This window comes from Belonocnema kinseyi, chromosome 8, assembly GCF_010883055.1.
Source record: "Belonocnema kinseyi isolate 2016_QV_RU_SX_M_011 chromosome 8, B_treatae_v1, whole genome shotgun sequence".
Taxonomy (NCBI): Eukaryota; Metazoa; Arthropoda; class Insecta; order Hymenoptera; family Cynipidae; genus Belonocnema; species Belonocnema kinseyi.
In genome coordinates, this window is record NC_046664.1 from 42,714,731 (window position 1) to 42,741,243 (window position 26,513).

Consider the following 26,513-nt stretch of genomic DNA (forward strand, 5'->3'; position numbering starts at 1 on the left):
AAAAAGAAAAATCGTCTTTTTAGGGTGGAAATTCAACAATCTTATTAATAGATCATCATTTTTGGTTGAAAATTCATTTTTTTGGTATGAAAATTCAACTATTGGTTGAAAATTAATTTTTTTTTGTCAATCATTCAACTCTTTCGCAGAAAATTAAACACTTTGTTTAGACTTGCATTCGATTCTTGCCTGAAAAATCTTTTTTAGTTGAAAATTCAACTATTTTGATACCAATTTATTTTTTATTGTTAAAAATATAACTGTTTGGTTGAAAATTAATCTGCTTTCATTGAGAATTAAACCATTTTGTTAAAATCTTGTGTTGTTTTGTTCAATTGAACTTTTTTTTTAAATAAAAAATTAAAACATTTGCTGGTAGAAATACTGTTTAATTTTTCTTTGAAATTTAATTGTTTTCGATATAAATTTTACTTGATTAAAAATTTACCTACTATGTTAAAAATTCATTTTTATTGTTGATGAATCATTATTATAATTGAAAAATCATTGCTTTATTTGAAAATTTAACTATTTCGTTGAACATATTTGCTTTCTTTGGTTCAAAATTGATTTTATTGGTTGCAACTTTAACTATTTCATTATAGTTGAAAATATATCTTTTTAATTGAAAATTTAATTAATTGGTTTAAAGTTGAATTACTTTATTAAAAATTCATTTTTATAAAGATTCATAATTTTGTGTAAAATTTCTTTGTTAATTTCAAATAAATCTTTTAGATTGAAAATTTATTTTTTTTAGTTGAAAATTCTACTATTTTGTAGAAACTTTCTTTCTTTATTAGCTCAAATTTAATCTTTTTGGTTAAAAATGTAACTACATATTCCATTTCTGGTTAAATATTTGTCTCTTTTTTAGCTGAAGATGAAACTAGTAGTAGTTTCAATTTAAATCATGTTTGGTTACAAATAAATTTCTTTGGTTAATAATTCATAATAATTTAATTTGAAAATTTATCTCTTTTGTTACAAGTTTAACTATTTAAAAATTTTTTTTGTGAATGCGTTATTTTTTTGTTTAAATTCAACTGTTATTGATCTAAAAGTGAAAAAAAATTTAGATTGAAACATCAACTATTACATTTTTCGTTGAGTATTCATCCTTTTCTTTTTAAAAATGTAACTTCTTGGTTAAAAGTTGAACTACTTTTTAAAAGTTGGACTACTGTTTAAAAATTAATATTTTTTGCATTTAAAATTCATCTCTTAAGGGATGAATTTGGCTGGATTTGGTAGAAAATTGATCATTTTTTGCTGAAAATTCGTCTAAAAATGAATTTTTTAATGGAACTTACACCTAATAAAATTAATATCAAACCAAAAAAAAGAAGGAATTTTTAATTAAAATCATGAACCTTTAAAAATAAAAATCAATTTTCAACGAATTAGTTAAGCTTTTAATCAGGTGAAATTTTCATTAAAAAAATGTAACAGTCAATATTTCTACCAGAAAATGTTTAAATTTTTGATAAAGAACATTTTAATTCAACAAAACGAGACAATATTTCAGCAAAGTGGTTAAATTCTCAATGAAAGCAGAGAATTTTTAACTAAATAGTTATATCTTTAACAACAGAAAAATATCGCACCAAAGGAGTTGCGTTTTTAAACAAGAAAGATTTTTCAGGGAAGAATGGATTGCTATTTCGAACAAATTGTTGAATTTTCTGCGAACCATTTAAATCATTGGCACTAAATGTTTAACCAATAGCTGAATTGTTATCTTAAAGAGATGAATTTTCAACTAAAAAAAATCTTTCATTTAACAAGACTGTTGCTTTTCCAGCCTAAAAAGACAATTTTTCCTTAAAGCAGATGAGTTTTAAACCAAACTAGAAGCTCTTAGGCGCTACGCGCGCAACCCACTGATTTACTTGTAATTATTCTATTTGGAAACGAAGTTCAAGAAATTACCACGATACCCATTGGGCACAAAATTTAGCGACATCGTTACGACATCTTTGCGACCACTTTACGACATCCTATCTAACGATGTCTTTACGATATCGCAAAGACACCGAAACGACATGGACATAGGATGTCGTAAAGTTGTCGTAAATATGTCGTAATGATGTCGTAAAGACGTTGCTAAATTTTTTGCTCACCGGGGAATCATTTTTACTTTAATAACTTCTATTTATACACGACTTCGCATGGGTACCATATGCGACGAAAGACCGAGTTGTGTACTCGAATTTTGAAAACCCGATTAAACTCGGGAGGTGGTGTTCTGCAGTTTTCCTCTCATCTGACCGAATGCTTAGGCAAATGCGAATACTTGGAGCAAATTCGTATGTACAATACCTTAGTAAAAAAACTGACCCTATTCGTTAGAAAATTGCCAAATTCTAAACTTTTTATGAAACTTCTTACAATAATTAACAAATCTGGTATATTTAACAAATAAAAAAATTTAACAAATTTCATGATTAATAATGATTATAAATTTACAAAGTAACATGGCAAATGATCATCGAAAGACATTCTTAGTTCATTACGTAAACAAATTATGCCTGTTCCTTGAAAAATAGCCAATTTATAAATATTTTGATAAACATTTTTTAAATAATTAATCATCGTAGATTTTCAAAGCATCAGAGAAAAAAATCATTGGACAGATATTCTTAGTTAATTATGGTAAAAAATGAAGCCTACTCGTAGAAAGAAAACCAAACTCTTATTTTTTCAATTGAAATTCTTTCAATAATCAATAGTTCTTGTTAATTTACAAAGCAACATAGAAAATAGTCATCGGATAGACATTTTTATTTGACTCCGTAAACAAATTTACTTGTAGAAAAAAGGTTAAACTCTTAATTTTTCAAATAAAATTGTTTACATAATTAATAGTTCTTGTAAATTTTTAAAGCAACCTAAAAAAGAGCAATCAGGTATACATTCTTAGTTGACTCCGTAAACAAATTGATTCGTAGGATAAAGGCAAAGCTCTTAATTTTTAAATTAAAATTGTTTACATAATTAACAGTTTTTGTGAATTTGCAAAGCAACATAGAAAAGAGTCATCGGATAGACATTCTTAGTTGACTCCATAAACAAATTGATTCATAGAATAGAGGCAAAACTCTTAATTTTTTAATTAAAATTGTTTAAATAATTAATAGTTCTTGTAAATTTACAAAGTAACATAAAAAAGAGTCATAGGGTAGACATTCTTAGTTGACTCCGTAACTAAATTTACTTGTAAAAACAAGGGTAAACTCTTGATTTTTTAATTAAAATTGTTTAAATAATTAATAGTTCTTGTAAATTTACAAAGTAACATAAAAAAGAGTCATCGGGTAGACATTCTTAGTTGACTTCGTAACTAAATTTACTTGTAGAAAAAAGTGTAAACTCTTAATTTTTTAATAAAAATGGTTAAAATAATTTAAAGTTCTTTTGTAATGCAACATAGAAAAGAGTGAGTTAAGTCCGTCAACAAATTCACTCGTATAAAAAAGTGAAACTCTTTATTTTCAAATAAAAATTGTTTAAATAATTAATAGTTCTTGTACATTTACAACGCAACATAATAAATTAAACGTATTCTTTAAAGAAGAGCCATTTATAAAAATTGTTTAAGTAATTACAATATTTCAAGATGAAATAAATGCTAAAAGCCATAAATGAGCTCCACTCGAATTCCGTACGATCGCTGTAACTTTATCGCTAAGAATGTTTACACCCAATAATGTGAACAGATCCCTCGAACGTGCCTGTTTCACTTTTCTATCACTCAATGGAAGCTTCGACCTGCTTTCTACTGTAGGAAAGGATGACCTTTCAATATAATTGTTGAATTCGCACCATAATCTTACAATTTTGAAGAAAACAGTTGCATTATTAATAAAAAAGATATAATTTCCAAACAAAATATGAATTTTCAACCTATTTGTTGAGTTTTTAATAAAGAAGTTAAAAGAATTGACTTTTCAACTAAAAGGCTAATTTTCAAAAAAACGTCACCAAAAAGAAAGATTTTTTAAACAAAGTTATTGAATTTTTACAGAAAAAAATCAATTTTCAAACACATAATTAGATTTTTCAGTTGTTTGCGCTAAGTTGTAATAACCATGAAAACTTTATTTTGGTAGTCAAAAGCACTTCCCTAAAGTATCATAAAAAATTTCTTCTGTCTCCGCATTGTAGATATACCTAAAAATCACAAAAAAAGACGCACTTCTTTAAATTTTACCAGCAAAATTTTTTTTACATTTAATACATTCCCATTCATGTATAATTATATATCACACATTATATGGTCAAATAATCGAGAAATTTAACATGATTCTAAGAAAATGGCAAAAAATACGACTTTTTTAAATTTTGAAGATAAAAGTATATGAAAAGCTACGAAGGTAGAAATCAACTTGCTTTGAACTTTTTTTTTATTGATATTTTAAATCTCAAAACCAATTTTTTTACTGTTCAAATTTGAAGAAGTTTTTTGTTTTTTGTGATTTTTAGCTATACCTACGATGCAGAGACAGAAGGAATTTTTTTTGAAACGTTAGACGAGTGTTTTTGACCTACTTTTCAACCAAAAATATTACAAAAAATCGTTGAATTTCCTTGTTGGGCTCTTTTAATTTAGTTCGCATTTAAAAGGGCGATACACGAATTAAAATTTGCATACATTATATAGCCTAATGAGTAATAGTTTAAATAAACATTTGAATTTTAGTTTATTTTTAATACTTCTAAGATATTAGGCTAGAAAACAAAAAAATTTCCTTAAAAATAAAGCTGATTTTACCCCTGCAATTTTTATTACGGACTCAACACTTTTAATTCCGGACTGAACTGACTTTAGTTCAAATTTTAAACGAAGACGATAAAAAAAAATAAGAGCAACTTTTTTGAAGCTGAAATATCAAAACAAGTAAACTTAGAATTTATTCGAATTTTTCGCTCAAGAGGGTATGGGATTTAGGGACTCTACAAGACTTTTCATTATTTTTTATTAATGAGGCTGTATCTCTTGGGTTAAAAATTTAACTATTTTTTTTAAAAATTGACTAATTATTATTTGTAGATTAACGATTGTAACTGAAAATTTACCTATTTCATTTCTGGTTGAAAAATTATCTTTTGTAGTTAACATTTCAGATATTTGATTGAAAATTATTTTTTTTGTTTAAGATTTATCATTTTAGTCAAAGTCCATCTCTTTGTTTGAAAACTTTAATTATTTTTTTTACGTTTCTTTTTCCATTTAATTGATTCTTTTGTTGGTACATAAATAAAAATGTAACTATTCCTTTTTTGGTTGAAAAAATATATTTTTAATTAAAAGTTGATCTTTTCTATTTAAAATTCGTCTTTTTGATAAGAAACTAAGATTCTTGGTTACAAAATCATCTGTTTGGTTGAAATTCAATTATTTTGTTGGAAATTCATATTTTCATGTTAAAAAATTAATTGTTTTGTAGAAAATTCGTCTTTTGAGCTTTAGAATTCAACAATTTGGTAGGGTATTAAATAATTTGGCTGAAAATAAACTTCTTTGTTGAAAACTCATATTATTTGTTGAATTAAGCTATTTATTGAAAATGTAACGATTTAGTAGAAAAACGACATTTTTTGTTATCACATAATATTTTGGGAGTTAAAATTCAACTGTGTTGTTGGAAAATTCGTCTTTTTGGATTCAAAATTAATTTTGTACAAATTCTTCTTTTTTTATTGAAAAGTCGTCCTTTTGTGGAAATTAATTTTTTAATGATAAAATGTAAATATTTCCTTTTTGGTTAAACATTTTTTTGTTGTTGTTAAAAATTCAACTATTTCATTGAAACTTAATGTATTTTGTTGAAAAATCGTATTTTTTTTTGGTTGAATTCAACTGGTGTAAAATTCGTTTCTTTTAAGAAAATTAATTTCTTAAACTTAAAATTTAAAGATTTCATTTTTGGTTGAAAACTGATCTTTTTTAGTTGAAAATTAAAATATTTCATGGAAAATTCAAATTATTGGTGGCAAAAAAAGTGGTTGAGGGTTAATGTATTTTGTACAAATTCTTTTTTTTTTTATTGAAATTTCGTCTTTTTTGTAGAAAATTAATTTTTTAATGTTAAAATTTAAATATTTTCTTTTTGGTTAAAAAGGGTTTTTTTAGTTTAAAAATTCAACTATTTCGTGGAAACTTAATGTATTGGGGTTAAAAATTCGTTTTTTTATTGAATTCAACTAGGGGAAAATTCGTTTTTTTTTGTAGAAAATTAATTTTTTTAACTTAAAATTTAAATATTCCATTTTTGGTTTAAAACTCATCTTTTTCAGGGTGTCTGCTCAAATTTTGGAAAAAAATTCCCTGACAATTCCAGGTTTTTTCCAGGTACCTCAAGTTGTTCCAGGTTTTTATTGTATCCACTTATACTTAAAATTTAGTGCATATTTAGGTAAAATAATGTGAGCCCTAAATTAAATTTAATCTAAACAGCTCCTAATTCCTAACTTTTAAGTAAAAAGTTGGATTTTCAAACAAATAGATGAATTTTCAGCCAAATAGTTTAATTTTCAACAGAAAAGATTAATTCTATGCCAAAAAGTAGATTAAAAAAAATATAATTCTCAATCGAACAGTTGAGTTTTCAACAGAAGAATATCAATTTTCAAATAAATAGATGAATTTTGAACTAAAAAAAAAAGTTTTCAATAAAAATAGAACAGTTAAATATTCAGTTAAAAAATTTTTTTTTACCAAAAAAAAAAAACAGATACATTTTTGAAACAAATTTAATTGAACTTTTAACCAGGTTGTTTTATTTTAAACCAAAAACATAAATTTTCAACTAAAGTGATGAATATTTATATGTAATACTTGAATTTTCAAGCAAAAAAAAAAAATTGTCAAAAAAGTTCAAAAAAGTTGAATTTTCAACAAAAAATACAATTTTTCAATAAAATCGGAAATAGATAGATTTTAAACAAAAAAAAACATTTTTGAGATAAGAGTTCAATTTTTAACCCAGTAGTCTTATTTTCAACCAAAAAGATGAACTTTCTACCACAAAGACGATTCTTTAACAAAATACAAAAATTTTCAATGAGATATTTACAGTCTCAAATACAAAAAATAGTTGAATTCTAAACTAGAAAAAATCAATTTTTATACAAAAATGGAATAGAAGACTCATTTTTACTAAAGAAGCCGAATTTTAATGAAAATACATCAATTTTAAATTAAAAATAAATAAATTGTTAAACAAAAATTGAATAGTTAAGTTTTCCGTTAAAAAATTCATTTTCAAATTAACCGACACATTTTCAACCAAAATAATAAATCTTTAACTATAATCATTACATTATCAACAAAAAGATTTATTTTCAACCCAGAATATTAATTGCTTGCAAAGAAGTCATAATTTTTAACTGAAAAGAATAATTTTTCAGGCAAATATTTCAAAGTTATATTTTCAGTGAAAAAAATTAATTTTTAACAGCAAAAAAATAAACAAATTCTGAACAATATAATTAAATTTGCAACTGGAATAGTTAAATTCTCAGTGAAAAAATTAATTTTGAACCAACGAAAAAACGAATTTTCAATAAATTTTCCATTTTTAATCATCACCCTAGGAAATGAATTTTTAAATTAAATGATGAATCCTTAATAACAAAACATTAATTTTTAACAAAAAGTAACTCTATTCCAAGTAATTAAATCAAAAAGGTTTAAATTTTTAATAAAAAATAATGGAATTCAACCAAAAAGAACGGATTTTCTAAAAAATACATGTATTTTAAACTAAAATGAGAATAGTTGAACTTTCAGTTTACAAAATTTATTTCAAACAAAAGAAAATGTTATTCAAATTATTATTGCGAACAAAAAATAATATTAAGTACGCTCTCAAAGAAATTCCCTGATTAAAAAAAAATTCTCTGACAATTCCAGGGTTTCCAGGTAAGGTTGACACCTGTTTTTTAGTTGAAAAATTAAACATCAAATGAAAAATTGAAATATTTAGTGGAAAAAGGTGGTTGAGCATTAAAGTATTTTGTAATTAAAAAAAATCGTCTTTTTTGTAGAAAATAAATTATTTAAAGTTAAAATTTAAATATTTATTTTTTGGTTAAAAAATAATCTTTTTTTAGTTAAAAATTTAAATATTTGTTTAAAAATTAAATATTTTAAATTAAAATTCACTTTCAATTAATTAATTTCATTCATCTGATTCAAAATTTAACTATTTTGTTAATAATTCATCTTTTTGTTCAGGAAGGTATCTACTCTCTTAAAAATTCATATTTTTTGGTAAAAATTTCTTCTTGTTTGTTTAAAATTCATCTTTTCGTTTGAAGATTAAACTATTTTGTAAAAATTCGTATTTTTAAGTGAAACATTTTTTCTGTAGAAAATTAATTTTTTTAAGTTAGAATTTAAATATTTCATTTTTTATTAAAAAGTGATATTTTTTAGTTGAAAATTCCAACATTTGATTGAAAATTTACTTTAATGATGAAAACTCAAATACGCTTGATTAATTTGTTGAAAACTCATCTTTTTTGGTAAAAAATTAATTTTCTTTGTTGATAATAATTTATCTTTTTGATCAGGGATTCAACTAATTTGTTGAAGATGAATCTTTTTTGCTTAGAAATTGTCTTTTCAGTTGCGGATTACACTATTTTATTAGAAATTCTACTTTTTTGACGAGCATTAAACTATTTTTTTTTTTAATTTGTCTTTTTTTGTTTGAATTAAATTTGTTGAAAATTCTTCTCTTTTTTATAGATTTTGTTGCTGCAAGTTTAACTGTTTCATTTTTGTTTGAAAACTTATAATTTTAATTGAAAATTCAACTATTTAGTCGAAAATTCATCCTTCTTGATTAAAAATTTACTTTATTGTAAAAAATTTATCACTGGCAGTTAAAAAGTTAACTGTTTTCTAAAAAAATTCGACCTTTTAGCTTAAAAACTTAATTCTTTTGTTTAAAATTTAAAATAATACAAATTATAATAAAAATTCGGCTGTAGATTATATGAAATTCAGGGACTCCGCAAGACTGTTTGTCAGGATAATAATAAATAATAAACAAAAGCTAATATTAAAATAATTTAATTTCATATATGATATAGATAACAACATTGCTGACAAATACAACACTATATTAAGCATGAATGCCAGTCATTGTGAAACGTGAATTCAACTAAAAAATGACAGTATTTTTCTTGAAAGATAATCACTTGTAATTTTTTTTCCATTTCCAAATTGCTATCAAAGTACCTTATTTCATAATGTAAACATTCGTTCACACTCGAGTTACATAATCGTTCAAAAACATACATTTGTGAAATCACACCACTCATTTCGTTATTCATAATTTTACATGAACGATGAAAAACTACACTAGAATAATTTATACAACTCTCCTTGAAAAATTTGTCACTCCTATCGATGCAGATCACAGAAAACATTCCGAAATTACTTTTCAAGAAGTTTCCCCAATAGATCTCAGAGACTGGAAATTGTTATTGTATTACAATTTATTGCACAAAATGCCTTCGAGATTCAGAAGATAAAATGAAACAGCTAAAATACTTTTTTTTTCAAAAATATCTGACCCATGCCAGAAAAAAAATTCCGTCTGCCAGTCTCCAGACGAAAGGAATACATTCTTAAAATAATCTATCCTCCCTCATTCGGGGATTACAATAACAAGGAGAGATTGCAGAGATGTGCGTCGCTAATTCGAATCGGCGACGCACATTTCGCGATCACTCCTTATAATCTTTAAGTAAGTGGATGAGACGTTAGAAAGGAACTTAAAAATCTGAAATTTTCTTTCTTAAGTGAATAAATTGAAAATATTTGAAAATATATTAAGTATGGCAAACGTAAGCACGTTTTTCCTCTCATTTTGATTAATAAAAGACTCGGTGCTTTTTAGCTCGCATATAGATTCTTGAATTATTTATATCAGATCCTTATATCTTGGGGTAGATCCTCGATTTTTTGGATTAACTTCCTTAATTAAAACATAGTTAAGTGCATAAGTACCACATTAGTCACACTCAACGTGTAGAATTTTCTCTTGACTTAATCGACTTGATTCTTCGAACGACTTCGAAACTGGCCCTCGTTCGGCAACGTGAAAATTATAATCTCGTATATTTATCCTCTCTACTTAAAAATTATCTAACTTTAAAAAATTTCAGTCAAGCTTAGAAACAATTGTGTGCAAATCAGCCGCCTTAAGTTGATATATAAACGTATAGTAAGGGGGGAGTTTACTACTCACTAGAGTGCGCGATCTGTTTGGAGTTCCAGTTTTCTGAAAATTCCAATTTTATGTAGGAAAGTATTTTTTTGATACAAATTATTAATAAAAATTAATAGTTTATATGTTTTCAAAAGTGTTATATTTTTTCATAGCAAAAACTCAAAATACCTATAATTTAAAATTAAAAAACCAACTGTTTTGAATAAAAATCGTCTCTTTTTTTGTTGAATTCAACTGTTTTTTTTATTAAAGTTTCATCGGTTGAAGCTTCTTCTTTTTGATTAAAAATTGGTCTTTTATTTTTTTATTTTGGAGTAAAAAATTAACTTTTTTTATTTTTAAATTTTACATTATCTGTTGAAAATTCGTCCTTTTTGGTCGAATTCAACAAATTTTAATTTAAAATATTTTTAAATTGAAATATCAACTATAACATTTAACGTTTTTTGTTATAGATTCATCTATTTGGTTTAAAATAAACTATGATGCTGAAATTCAGTTTTTTCCCCTCAAAAATTGATTTACAACTGAAAATTTAACTTGACCGTTTTTGGTTAAAAATTAGCCTCTTTCAGTTTAGAAATGAACCATTTAGATAAAAATTTATATATTTTATGTGAAATTTGTCTCTTTTTATTGAAAATTAATATTTTTGGTTAAAAAATCATTTCTAGGTTTAAAAATTGACTAATTTTTAAAACTTCGTTTTTCTATTCTTGAAAATTGGCCTTTTTAGTTGGTCTGCAAATTCATTTATTTTAGTTAGATATTCATTTCGCTGGTTACAATTTTTTAATAAATCGTTAAAAATATTTTTGTTGTTAAAAATTAATTTTTTAGTTGAAAACTCGACGTTTTGTTGAAAAATTAATCTTATTTTAAAAGTAATTTTTTTGTTTGAAAATGTATTATTTATAGTTAAAAATTAAAGTATTTTGTTTAAACCTCCTTTTTTGATTCAAAATTATTTTTTAAATTGAAAATAAGCTATTTCATTTTTTGGTTAAATATTTTATTAAAAATATGTTGTTTTTTATTCGTTGAACATTAATTTTTAAACTTAAAAATCGAGTATTTCATTTAAGATTTGTCTTTTTTGTTTAAATTTAACTGTTTTTTTTATTTACCATTAAAATACTTTTTGGCTGGAATATCAACTACTCAATATTTTGTTGAAAATTCATCTTTTTTGGTTCAAAGTTATACTACTTTGTTAAAAAGTAATATTTTTTATTGAAGATCCACCACTTTAGTTGAGAATTCATGTCTGTGACTGATGATTCAACTTCACTAATAAGAAATTCCCTTTTTTTGTTGTTGAAAATTAATGTTTTTCACAGAAAATTTATTTATTTCATTTTTGGCTGAAAATATTTTCTTTTTTAGTAGAAAATTCACTTCTTTTGTTACAAATTCTTTTTTTTTAGCAAAAAATTTACCTTTTTTTGGTTAAAATGTTTAATATTTAGTTTGAAATCTAAGTATTTTGTTGCAAATTTGTCTTTCAAGTATAAACTTAATCTTCTTGTTTGAAAACATTTCTTTTGGGTGGAAATGAAACCATTTCATTATAGGTTTATAATTTATTTTTATTCGTTGAAAATTTTACTATTTGGTTGAAAAAATAGAGAATGTTATCAAACTTCAGAACTGCGCAAAAAAAATTGCCAGTAACTAAAATATTAAATTTTTGCTCTTCAAACTGAACAACTTACTCTTTTAATTTACTTTACAAATTAACTATAAACTTTTTTTCAATAATATGTATAAGAAAATTTATTTTTGATTGATTAAATTTAAATTTTCGCAGAACCCGAACCTGAACAGAACGCGCACTCTGTTGAGTGGCAAACTCCCCCATTCAGGGATTATAATAATAAGGAAAGATCACGAGATGTGCGTCGCTAATTCAAATTGGCGACGCAAATCTCGCGTTTACTCCTTATAATCTGTAAGTAAGAGATTGAGACGTTAGAAAGGGACTTAAAAACTTGAAATTTTGTTTCTTAAGTGAGTAAATGAAATCTCATTTGAACTAGAAGTTTTAGAACTTTATAATCAGAAAATTCGGACTGTTTCGAACTGCAAATTGAAATAAAATTGCAAAAAACCATCGAGATTCAAAAATTGAAGACAGAAGCTAAGGATAGCTGATATTTGACGGAAATCTGAATGGTTTTTGAGAAAGACTCATTCATTTATCCTGAATTTCTGGGACAGTCCGATCATGAGTATCGAGTGTACATTATTAAGCTATTATGCTAAACTTAAATTAAAGTTACAACTAGCTTTACAAGTTCAATTGCACTCTTCGCCGTGACTTGCACTCGAAAGAGTGACTTTAGAGATAACTGTATGTGTACGCATTGGAGGTGTCAATTCCCCCTAATTTAAGGTCCTGAGGTCACGCGTTTTTTGTTGAATCCGGGTAATCTTCAGTGTTTGCTACAGTGTTAGCATTTACAGGAGCAGGAGGAGGATGGACGACTAAGGAAAGTTCTCGAACTTTCTTTGCCCATGCGTCATCATCTGCAAGCACCCTGAAAAAAATTTCAGATTAATTACGTAAAGATGTTTCTTTTTATTTACCGCCCCCATCCCCGCCCCAAAATATAAAAATTCTTTTCTCAATTTATATTAATTACAATAAGTGGAGAAACAACGATTTGCGCAGGCATCGAACTCACTTTGTTCATAGAAAACAGAGTAAATAGTGTCATAATTTTTTTTTGAATAGTGTCAAGATAATGTCATCCAAGTTGTAAAATATTAAAAATAAACTACTTCAATGAGGGTGGCCGTTTTAATCAAAGAAAAAAATACCCGGTCATTTCCTGGTTCGTAAATATTTTCACGGACACTTAAATTTAAAAAATCGAACTCTAAGGCTAAGGATTTTTAAATTTCAAGTGATAAAAAGTGAGCTGAAAATTAAATCTCTCAAAGTGGAATTCTGGAATTTCAAACTTTTTAAATTAAAGTTTAAAAGTTGTTTGATTCAAAATATTTGTATAAAAATGCTCAATTATTTACAGGTATGAAATGGAAGTTACTAACTCTTTTCAACTGAATAATTTTTAGTAAAATTTTTAAACTTTTATAAATGGTAGAAATCAAAGATTCAGTTCAAAAATATAAATCCACGTTATGATGTTCAATGCTCTAGATTGAAGAATAAATCAAATTACTTTAAAAACTTTTGAATTTATATAATTTTAGACAATTTTAAGCTAAGAACATTACAAATCGAACGATTACATTTTTGTGTGAAATAAGAACACCTCTTAAATTTAAAGTTAAATTATTTTTATATTTTAAATAGCTTGGAAATCCTGAAAATGATTCAAAATTTGATTTAAAAATCTTGAAAAATTTCCATGATGTTTTACATTTTTTCAAATTTTAAATTGTTTTTGAAATTTTGTCCGAAATTTTAAGTGTCTTAAAATGATTCAAATTTTTGCTAAATTTCTTAAATTCGCCCAAATTAAATACGTTTTCTAAAAATCTTCCAAATTAATTTTTTATAATTTTGTAAACCTACAAAATATATATTTTGTTTTAAATTAGACCGTGCGCTATTTGTACTGAAATTTAGGTACGAATACCTGGAAATCATTTCGAACTTTAAATTTATATTAAATTTTTTTTAAACTTCTAAGTATCTCTTCAACTCACTCGATTTTTTTCTAAGAATAATAGGTGTTCAATTATTATGTATATGTCAAAATTCAACGACTTGTCTTAAAAATTAAATTTTTTTTAAATAAAACAATTAAAATTCTAACATTTAAAGTTTAGTCTTTTGTTTAGTTTTGAATATTGAACTTAGAAATTATTTATTTTATATGAACAGTCAGATATTTATAAATATTAAGTAATTCTTCCTTTTCCTAAATAAAAAATATCAAATTGAATAGTTTAAAAATGGAATATTTTAGACTGAAACAATATTTAAAGTATAATAAAAGCCTTTACAGTTATTCTTATTTTCCGCATTAGATTACTGGTAAAAACTCATCTGTTTTCTTGATATTATTTGGATTAAAAATAAATCATTTCGTTGAAAATTTAACATTTTTCTTAAAAATTCATACTTTCTTGTAGAAAATTCAACTGTTTTGTTGAAAATTCGTGTTTTTTTCTTTTGAATACAACAATTTTATTGAAATTTTGTTTTTCTCTTGACTAAAATACTCTTTTGTTTATTGTAAATTCAACTATTTTGTTGAAAATTCATCTTTTTGGTTTAAAAGATAATCTCTTCTTGTAGAAATTTCAGTTTATTGGTAACATCTAACTGTTTTTGTTTATTTATTATTATATTGTTTCATTAAAATGTAAAATATCATATTTTTCGCTTAAAATTTTTCTTTCTATGTTGAATATTCAACTACTTGGTTGAAAGTTTAATAACTTTCTTAAAAGATCAGTTTTTTGGTTAAAAATTTATCACTTTATTTAAAAATTTATATCTTTAGTTGAAAATTCCTTTCTTTTTTTGTTAAAGAGTAATTTTTTCAACTGAAAATTTAACTATTTTCTTGAAAATTTAACAATTTGGTATCAAATCCAGCTATTAAGTACCCACCAAGATTATACTGTTAGGGAGAAAATGAATTTTTGTATTGAAAATTAATGCTCTTCAATTAATATATATCTACTCAATTTTTGTTTAAAAATTAGACTATTTAGTAAATAAGTGTTAGAAACGAAAAAATATGAACTAAAAATTAATCAAATAAAACTTGGGCTGGTATTATATCCATGTTTTGAAGTATTTAGTTTAAAAATTATGTAATTTGTTAAAAAATTCGCCTTTTTTGACAGAAAATTGATCGTCTTGGTTCAAAATTTATGTCTTTTATTGAAAATTTGTCTACTTTGGTAAAAAATCATATTTTTGTGGTTAAAAAATAAAGTATTGTGTTGAACATTCGACTTCATTGGTAAAATGCTTTTTTAAATTTGTATTTAAATCTTTTTTCATCGAAATATAAACTGTCTTATTCTCTGACAAAAATGAAACTTTTTAGGTTAAAAAATAAACTTCTTGGCTGGAATACTAACTACGATATTCTTAAAATTTCATTTTTTATTGAAGATTCACCATTATAATTAATTCGTCTTTTTCGCTTGGAAATTCAAAAATTTGGTACAATATTCAACTTTTATGGTTGAGATTTCATCCTTTTTGTTCAAAACTTTACTATTTGTATAAACATTCGACGGCTTTGTTGAGATCCCATTTTTAGCTTAAAAATTCAACATTTTTATGACATTTATTTGCTTTTTAGGCTATTTCAGGATATTTTAAAAGATTTAAAGTAATTTCAGAAAATTTCCAAAAATTTCAAAGGATTTCTAAGGAATTCCAAAGGAACTTTATAAAATTTCCGAGGATTTCAATAATTTCAAAGATTAAAAAACTATGCCAGCAAAAGCTTTAGAAAAATGAAAAAGATTTCAAAATATTTGGAATATTAGAGATTATTAAACAAAATTTCGAGCAATTTTCAATAAATTTAAAAAAATTTAAGGGATTGCGAAGGATTTTAGGAAACTAAAAAAAATTAATGGGATTGCAAAGAATTTTCAAAATTTTTATGAAATTTGAATATGTATACAAAATTTCTTATTTCTTTCTATACATTTTAAAGAATTTAACCAGAATTGAGGGTTTTCGTAGCATTTCATAAATTGTGGTATTAAAGATTTCCCGGAATTAAGGACGATTGGAAAGGATTTCATATAGGACTTATAAGATTTCAGGATATTTCAAAAAATTTTCAGTATTTTTAAGGAATTTCAAGAGACTTTATAAGATTTTCGAGGATTTGAATAATTTAAAGGGATTTCAAAAATGCTCTCAGTAACGTATTTGAATGAATATTCCAGGAGCTCAAAGGATTTCATAGGAAATTAAATATTTTAAGGAATTTTAAAGAATGCCATCACGAGATATAAAAAATTTACGAAAAGATTTCAGATGATTTGAAAATTATGATTTAAAAGGATTTCAAAGAATATTGAATGTTTTAGGACACAATAAAACATACCAAGAAATTAAATGATTTAAAGATATTAATAAAATTTTTAATTTGAAAAGATTTCATGTATGATTGATAAGATTTCAGGATATTTAAAAATTTTTAAAGGGATTTTAGAAAATTTCCTAAAATTTTAAATTATTTTCGTGGAATTTCAAGAGACTTTATAAGAAATCCGAGTATTTCAATAATTTTAAGGGACCTCAAAAAAGCTCACAATAAGATTTGAATGAATTTTTCAGAATCTCAAAGGATTCCATAGAACATCAAATATTTTAAGAAATTTTCAGGAATATCGTCAAGAGATATTACAAATTTACGAAAAGATTTTTAAATGTATTGAAATATTTTAGGGAATTTTAATAGATTTCTAAGAATTTTTAATAGATTTAAATAAATTGAAGGGATTTCAATGAATACAAAATATTTAGGATATTTCTAAAGTTTCCAAGAAATATAATGATTTTAATGTTTTTAACAATTTTTAAAAATGGGAATGATTTGATATAGGATTTATAAAATTTCAGGATATTTTACAAGATTTAAAAGGTTTTCAGAAAATTTCCAAGAATTTTGAAGAAACTTCAAGGGAATTCCAAATTTCCGGGGATTTCAAAAAAGCTCAAAATATGGCATTTGAATCAATTTTTCAATATCTCAAAGGAGTCCATATGACTTCATATACTTTAAGGAATTTTAATAAATATCATTAAGAGCTTTGAAAAATGTCAAAAGATTAAAAACGATTTGAAATATTTTACGGTATTTAAAAAAATGTTAAGGAATGATCAAAGGCTTTAATTATTAAAGGGTATTTAAAAAAAATATTTGGAAGGATTTGATATAGGATTAGTAAGATTTCAGGATATTTTGAAAGATTTAAAGGGATTTCAGAGAATTTCCAAAAATTTAAAAATATTTTTAAGGAATTTCATGGGACTCTATAAGATTTTTGAAGGTTTTAATAATTATAAGGGATTTCAAAAAGGATCTTAATAAGGTATCTCAATAATGTTTTTAAAATAAGTTCCTATGGTCTCAAAAGATTTTATAGGACTTTAAATATCTTAGGGGATTTTAAGAAATATGATCACGATTATTCAAATTTTTTTAAAGATTTCAAAGAATTTTAAATATTTTAGGGCATTTTAAAAGATTCCTAGGAACTTTTAATATACTATTCAAATTGAAGCGATTTCAAAAGATTTGAAATATTTTACGATATTTTAAAAGATTCCGAGTAATTTTTAAGAGACTTAATGTTAAAAGATATTTTGAAAGATTTCATGGGATCTTTAAAGGATTTTTCCTGATTTCTGAGGATTTCAGTGATTTTACGAGGTTTATTTAATAACCCTAAATTATCGAACAATGCAAATGTGGAAGATCTTTTAAGAATAAAATTAAAATAAAAAGTTGTTTTTTACAGAAAATTTAATCGAAAATTGTGTTTTGTTTTCATTTTAAAATCATGATTTTACATTTTTTTAACCAATTGTTCGTGATTTCAAAAATGTAATTAAACAATTTCAATAAATAATTATTTTAAATTATTAATTATTATTTAATTATTTATTGTTTTTTATTATTATTCAATTATTTCAATTAATTTTAATTTTTAAATGTGAAAAGTGTATCTTTTCGAGTTCTACTGTCTTTACGAAGAATATTTCTTAAAGCCGTAATGCTAAAGCAGTTTTCTTAAACAAAGTTTTTTATGATGTAATTATCATACAATATAAACATAATTTTTTATAATAAAAGTTTAAAATTTAACAGAAATAATTATTTAAAAAATGGTATTAGAAAATTAATTTTTTCTTACTGTCGCTTATTTCCAATTCAAAAAATAAATGAAAAATAAATCTATCATTACAAATTATTTTAACGATTTCATCTGTAAGATAATATAATTCAAAAATTAGAATCAGTAGAGTTGTAGAGAACGTTTTCACTAAAAAAAAACTTCATTTGTAAAAAATTGGAACATTTTTCAAAAATTTGTTTAAAAAAAATTTTGAAAACAAATATTATTTTGCAATAAAGCCAATGAGAACAAAAGACCTTTATTTCTACTCAACATCTGAAATTATATATTTTTTTCATAATAATAGGAAAGAATTTAAATTAAAACACTTCATGAAAATTCGTTTTATTCTTTTTATATTTAATAAAAAACTTTAAAAAATTTCTTGGTTAAATTTAAAAGATTTAAAAATTGAGTGTATTCAAAATTAATCGCTGAAAATTTATAAATAAATAGAAAAATCGAAACTCTTAAACGCTCAAAGTTTAAGTCCAATTTTTAAAAATTTTAAGTGATTTTTAAACTCCTATAACAAAGTAAAAAATTTAAGTTTCAAGCAAATTTAATAAATTTCTAGCACCTAAAAAATTTTTTTATAACAAAAAAATATTAAGTAAAGTTTTTTTCATATTGAAATTTATATTATTACATGCTTCCTAAAATGGTATTTATCATTTATCATTTATCATGATATTTTCAAGTGCTACCTTAGTAACTAATCTCGAAATTCTTAAGTTAAAAAATTAACGCAACAAATTAATTTTTTAGCATGTACAATTAGATAATATGAGAAAAAACGGAGGGAAAAATTTAAATATACTTTAAATAATGAGTTTTTGTTTAATTTTCTGATAAAATTTTTCCAAAACATTTTCCTATAAAGAGATTTCTCTTGATAATTTCTTAAGAATCTTCGGCAAAATATATAAATAATTGAAAATAAGTAAGTAGCTTGTTTCTTACTTTCGCGTATTATCGCTCACTAATTTATCTGGGGCACCGTATTTTGGTGGATTTGCATAAGGATCGTAGCCAAGAACCGAGAGCATTGGTGCAATATCAGCCATTTCATCAATTACGTCCTGAGGGATGTGGCCAACCCATTTCGTCAAAGCCTCCAAGTTTATGGGCTTAATTACTTGATCCGATGATCGCTCGACTCTGAAACGAAGAAAAGAATTTACATTTTTCAACGGGAAACAATCCTCTGAGAATTCTAGTTTTTTTTTTTTATCGAAATGGCGACGACTGAACAATCCCAAAAAATATAATTTCGGACACTATAAAATTCTCGAATGGAAACTGTCTACTAAAAAATGTGTCTTTTTTGGTGAAAATTAAACTATTTGGTTATTATTGCAACCTTTTGGTTATAAATAAATTTTTTTGTTTAAAATTGGTGTGTTTTAGGTTGAAACTTCTTTTTTTTTCTGTTAGAAAACCCTTTTTGGGTGAAAAATCAACTATTTTGTTAAAAACTCGATTACCTTGGCAGATAACTGGTTTAAAAATAATCTGCTTTGGTTGAGGATTTAACTATTTTGTTTTAAATTTATATTTTAGGTCTAGAAATTCAACTGTTTTATATCAAATTCATCTTTTCGCCTTAAAAATTCAACAATATTTGATTAAATTATTGAGTTGAAAATTTTACTATTTTATTCAAAATTTGCTTTTTTTGGTAGATAATTGATCTTGATATAAAAATAATCTGTTTTGGTTGAGGATTCAACTATTTTGTTGAAAATTCATATTTCAAGTCTGAAAATTTAAATGTTTTGTACAAAATTAATCTTTTTGGCTTAAAAATTCAAAAATATTTGACAGGAGATTAGGTTATTGAGTTGAAAATTTCACTATTTTGTTAAAAATTCGCTTTTTTGTAGATAATTGATCTTGATTTAAAGATAATCTGTTTTGGTTGAGGATTTAACTATTTTTTTGAAAATTCATATTTCAGGTCTGAAAAATCCACTGTTTTATACAAAATTCATCTTCTTGGCTTGAAAATTAAACAATATTAGGTAGGAGATTAAGCTATTAGGTTGGAAATTAACTTTTTTTGTTAAACTGTTTATTTGAAAATGTAACTATTTAGTAGAAAATTACATTTCTTGTTGACAAATCATATTTTAGGTAGGAAATTCAACTGCTTTGTTAAAAATTCATTTTTTCAATACTCACTTCTTTAGCTGAAAATTAATTGTTGTGATTAAAGATTTAACTCTTACATTTCTTGTTATAAATTTATCTCTTTTAGTAAAAAATTAATTTCTCAAACTTAAAATTTATAGATTTTATTACTGGTAGAAAAATAATCTTTTTTTTATTGGAAAATTGAATCATTTTATTAAAAATTGATTTTTCTTAATTGTAAATGTAAATGTAGACAATTAATCTTCTTTGCTGATAATTCATCCACCGGGATGAAAATTCAAATATTTTGTTGAAAATTCATCTTTCTACTTGAGGCTTAAACTATTTTGCTTAAAAATCTTCTTTTTTAATTAAATTCAACTAGTTGAAAATAAATTTTCCTGTGTGCAAAAAATTCATTTTATAAACTTAAATTTAAAGATTTTATTATTGGTAGAAAACTGATCTTTTTTATTGGAAAATTGAATCATTTTGTTCAAAATTGATTTTTCTTAATTGAAAACGTAATTTCCTGTTTTAGATTAATCATTACCGATTAAAAATTCCACAGTTTTCTCAAAATTATGGCTAAAAAGTAGACAATTAATCTTCTTTGTTGATAATTCATCCACCGGGATGAAAATTCAAATATTTTGTTGAAAATTCATCTTTCTGCTTGAGGCTTGAATTTTTTTGCTAAAAAATGTTCTTTTTTAACTGAATTTAACTAGTTGAAAATTCATTATTTTGCAGAAAATTTATTTCCTAAATTTAAAATTAAAAGATTTTATTTTTGGTAGAAAAATGATCTTTCTTTATTGGAAAATTAAATCATTTTGTTCAAAATTTATTTTTCTTGATTGAAAATGAAATTGCCTCTTGCAGATTTATTATTACCGATTAAAAAGTCAGCAGTTTTCTAAAAATTATGACTAAAAGGTAGAAGATTAATTTTCATTGTTGATAATTAATCCATCGGGTTGAAAATTCAACTCTTTTGACGAAAATTCATCTTTCTGCTAGAGGCTTGAACTATTTTGTTAAAAATTATTCTTTTTTAGTTGAATTCTACTGTTTAAAAATTCCTTTTTTTGCAGAAAATGCATTTCTTAAACTTGAAATTTAAATATTTTATTTTTGGTTGAAAACGGAACTTTTTTTAGTTGAAAATTCAACTATTTGGTTGAAAATTCATTTTTTTTATTGAAAACTTACTTTCTTCTTAAAGACTCTTCATTACTTGTTAAAAAATCAACTTTTGTCTAAAATATTCGACCTTTTAGCTTGAAAAATCAATTCCTTTATTTCGTTTAAAATTCACCTTTTTGGTTGAGGATTAAACTATTTTGTTAAAAATTCATTTTTTTAGTTAAATTATTTGGTGGAAAATTTACTTTTGTTGATTAAAAATTCTCTTTCTTGTTGAAGATTCTTCATTACCGATTAAAAAACAACTTTGTTTAAAATATTCGATTTTTTAGCTTAAAAACTTAATTCATTTATTTCGTTTAAAATTCACCTTTTTGGTTGAGCATGAAACTATTTTGTGAAAAATTAGTATTTTTTTGGTTGAATTAAACTGGTTGAAAATCCGTTTTTTTATCGTTGAAAATTAAGACTTAAAACTTTTAAAAAACTTAAAATCTAAAGATTGAATTGATATTTTTTAGTCGAAAATGCATCAGTTTTTATTGAAAATTTACTTTCTTGTTAAAAATTTATAATTACCGTTTGATAAGTTTGTTAAAAATTGGTCTTTTTGAGTAGAGAATCAATATTCTTCGGTAAAAATTCAAATATTTTGTTAAAAATTCGTCCTTTTAAATTAAAAGTTATTCTCTTATGGTAGAGAAGTCATCTTTATTGTTTGAAAAGTATCTATCATGGTTGAAAATTAACTTTTTGTTGAAAATTAAACTGTCTTTTTAAAAATTCGTCTTCTTGATTGAAATTTCAACTATTCAGTTAAAAGTTGAACTTCTTTGTTGCAAAACTCACCTATTTTGCTTGAAGGCTCAACTATTTCGTTAATTCAAGTTTTTGGTAAATAATTATTTCTTGTATTTTAATAAAAAAATCTTCCTTAGGCGAAAATTCCACTATTTTATTTAAAATAACTTGTATTAAAAATAATGTATTCCCCTCATATTTTCGAGAAAAGTAACCCTTTATATAACGATATATAATCTATTTAAAAGAACATTTGCCCCGGACAATAACTCCTTTATGAGACCTGCATTTTGTACAAAAACGAATTGAAATTTATTGTCCTGTCGACCCCAAGATTCTTTTGATTAATGAAGACTAGAAAATTGAATTGAGGGGCAATAGAATATCTTAAAATATGAAATTACTTATTGCTCAGTTCGAAGTTCAAGAAAGTTTGAGCGAATTCACAGACATCGATCAAAACTTTGAAGTTTCTCTTTACTCACTTGCTGAGAGGAACTCCGCCAGGTTTATTGATGAATTCTTCGTGATGGAGAACTGACTCGTTCCAGGGTACATCCAAGTACATGAGAATCTTCTCCAGCCACACGCGAGGATGAAGAACCAGCTGTTCATAAGGAACCATTAAACAACGTTCAGGACCAACTTCTTTGCATTGATTATACATCGTAGAAATTGCAAAGTTCCATTTAGTCAGGCATTGTCTGTAGGATTTTAGGTCAAAACCGGTAATTGTCACCTGGAGAATAAGAGCAATTATTCACAACCTTATCTTTCATTTTTTCTTTCATTGCTCTTAAAATTTTTAGAAATAAAAGACGCAGATTGCATGTCCAATTTTTCATTTGAAATAACAAAGTTTTAATTTGGAGATACTTAAAACTAAACAAATTTAAAAAAATTCTGATAAGCAGATTAAGAAAAAATGAAATTGCTGATTTAAAAATTGATGAATTTTAAGTTTTGGTCGTTCAAAATTGGACAATCTACTTATCAAAAATAAAAAGTCTCCAAAAAAAGTTTTCTATGTTTTTAAAAATTTAAATTATATCAGTCTTTTATTATGATAAAAAATCTTCCTGCCTCGCGGGCACATTCTCATTAGTTAATAAACAGCGATAGTAAAAAAAAAGTTAAAATAATTTTTTTTAAAGTCTTATAACTTTTTCATTTAAAATCATTTTTTGTGTGAAATAGAATTAGTAATAATATTTTGATTCTTGAAATCATAGAGAAACGATCTTCTTCAAACAAATTTTTGGTACAATTACCTTCAGTTATGTACTTACACGTTTGAACAAACAATTAAGTTTAAATTTTACTCCTTTTTTTAGGAAAGTGAAAATTGTTAGTTGAATATTTTTAAATATTATTTGTTTTCTTTTAAAATTAAAATATCATAAAAAACTGAATTTCATTACGTAAGGTGATGTCATTTCTAATATAAAATATTTTTTTATGAAAAATGTTAACATTCAGAAAAAATACATTAATTTAAATCGTGCTTTTTGTAATTAAATTTTTTCTGACCGTCGCTTCTTACCAATTTTTGAAAAATGATTGCATTTTAATTAATGATGGCGTATTTTTTCCGGGAAAACATTTTCTGCGACTCTACTGTTTCCAATTTTGAAATTAAATTTTTCTATGACTAGAATCGTCAGAACAATTTTTGTTTAAGGAAACATTTTTTTTGTAGGGAAATAATTTTTAAAGAAATATATATATTTTAAGAATATTTATTTATTTTTAAAATTGGAAAAAGTAGAGCTGTAGAGAATGTTTTCTCGGAAAAATAGGCCGTCTTTTATTAAAATGAAATAATTTTTTAAAAATTGGTAAGAAGCGATGGTCAGAAAAAATTCAATTGTTAAAAACATAGTTAAAATAATTGCTTTTTTGTGAAGTTTAACATTTTTCATGGAAAAATAATGTATTTTATTTAAAATGACATCAGTTATAATATTTTGATTCTTAAATTCAAAGAAAAAATATTTTTTTCTGATATCTGACTTTTGACACAACTAATTTAAGGAACATTTTCTTGAAATTATTAATAATTTCGTAATTCTAAATTTTTTTCATACAAAATAAATTTTTTTACATTCTCAACATTTATGATTGAGAAAGTATTAGAATTGTCGGAAATTTAATTTTTTTCAACGGATCTCCACGTTTCGAGACCCCCTGAATCCGAAAATCAGGTTTTCACGATGGCGTCTGTCTGCCTGCCTGTCTCGAAAAAATGAAAGAATCAAATTCATCTTTGGCACACTTTTTTTAGGTCCTAAAAGAAAGGACGAGTTCGTGAACCAGCCATTTTTAATAAAATTTCAAAAAGTGAGCGCATTTTGAAAATTTTTGAGACCACTTTTTTCTGAATTTGAAAATTCTATGTACGGATACGCGCTACGCACGTGGCAAACTTCGCTCGCAAGTTTGAGCGCACCTAGGGCGCGCGACGGTTGAACCTCGCGCTTTGCGCTCGAATATTTATTCTTTGCATCTGGAATGCTTGAGAAAAACTTTATCAAAAAGATCTCTTTTAGATAACAGTATTTATATGCGTCTTCATATTCTGAATTGTCTACTTAATTAAGTATAGTCAAAGATTAAGTTTCTCAAAGCTCTGTAGGCTTTGAGGTACACACTCTCATCGTGACACTCGCGCTGCGCGCTCAATTTCCGACATACATATGTAAATAGGTTTTGCTGGATTTTTTTCTCGTAACTTTCGTCGTTTTTCCACACATTTTTTTTATTTTATTTTTTTTCAACGTTATTTTTCACGAATAAAACAAAAAGTACGCGTCCTATCAAGTAGTGATTCTTAACGAAATTATAGATCTTTTTTGGGATAAACATTTTTTTTAATTCATCTTTTTTCGCATCCTACATAATTTGTCCACAAAATAGAATTTTTTATTTTCCATTATTTTTTGTGCAATCAAAATTTGAATTTTCGATTTTTGAAGAAAATCCAAAAATTGGTTATGATAATCTTGTAGGGCTTTCAAAAAGAAATGTTTTTCTTCTCTTGACTTTTTTTCATATCGTGCGTTTTTCGGCTCCAAATTTTGATTTTCGATTGATTAAAAAAATTTTGAAAACGCTATAACTCTGAGAATGTTTTTTTTATCGAAAAAAGTCATTAAGATAAATTGTTTGTTATTTTTAATACTATAAAAATGGGTACATAGAATTTTCAAATTCAGAAAAAAGTGGTCTCAAAAATTTTCAAAATGCGCTCACTTTTTGAAACTTTATCAAAAACGGCTGGTTCACGAACTCGTCCTTTCTCTTAAGACCTAAAAAAAGTGTGCCAAAGATCAATTTGATTCGTTTAATTTTTTCCAGACAGACAGGCAGACAGACGCCATCGTGAAAACTTGATTTTCGGATTCAGGGGGTCTCGAAACGTGGAGATCCGTTGAAAAAGTGTGATGTTAAATTTCCGACAATTCTAATACTTTCTCAATCATAAATGTTGAAAATATAACAAAATTTATTTTGTATGAAAGAAATTTAGAATTACGAAATTATTATTAATTTCAAGAAAACGTTCCTTAAGTTAATTGTGTCAAAAGTCAGATATCAGAAAAAAATATTTTTTCTTTGAATTTAAGAATCAAAATATTGTAACTGATGTCATTTTAAATAAAATACATTATTTTTCCATGAAAAATAATAAACTTCACAAAAAAGCAATTATTTTAACTATGTTTTTTGCAATTTAATTTTTTCTGACCGTCGCTTCTTACTAATTTTTGAAAAATGATTTCATTTGAATAAAAGACGGCCTATTTTTCCGGGAAAACATTCTCTACAGCTCTACTTTTTCCAATTTTAAAAATAAATAAATATTCTTAGAATATATATATTTCTTTAAAAAATATTTCTCTACAAAAAAATGTTTTCTTAAACAAAAATTGTTCTGACGATTTCAGTCATAGAAAAATTTAATTTCAAAATTGGAAACAGTAGAGTTGCAGAAAATGTTTTCAAAAAAACAATACGCCATCATTGATTAAAATGCAATCACTTTTTAAAAATTGGTAAGAAGCGACGGTCAGAAAAATTTATTTGCAAAAAACACGATTAAAATTAATGTTCTTTTTCCGAATTTTACAATTTTTTATAAAAAATGTTTTATATTTGGATTGACATCACCTTACGTAATGAAATTCAGTTTTTTATGATATTTTAATTTGACAAGAAAACAAATAATATTTAAAAATATTCAACTAACAATTTTCACTTTCCTAAAAAAAGGAGTATTATTTCCCATATGTATTTTCATGCAATCTTGTGTTATCTCAT

General features: G+C 24.6%; 1 protein-coding gene across 3 annotated transcripts in view; it reads right to left on the reverse strand.

The window, feature by feature from the left end:
- Positions 1 to 11,710: 11,710 nt before the first annotated feature.
- The window catches only part of LOC117178914 (protein-tyrosine sulfotransferase), a 221,753-nt gene continuing 206,950 nt past the window's right edge, over positions 11,711 to 26,513 (reverse strand). For all 3 annotated transcript variants that reach the window (XM_033370462.1, XM_033370463.1, XM_033370464.1), the window contains 3 exons: positions 22,679 to 22,932; positions 19,071 to 19,268; positions 11,711 to 12,790 (listed from right to left, as the gene is read on the reverse strand). In XM_033370462.1, coding sequence (XP_033226353.1) covers positions 12,655 to 12,790; positions 19,071 to 19,268; positions 22,679 to 22,932 — 588 coding nt within the window. In that variant the 3' untranslated portion in view covers positions 11,711 to 12,654. The remainder of the gene's footprint in view (positions 12,791 to 19,070; positions 19,269 to 22,678; positions 22,933 to 26,513) is intronic.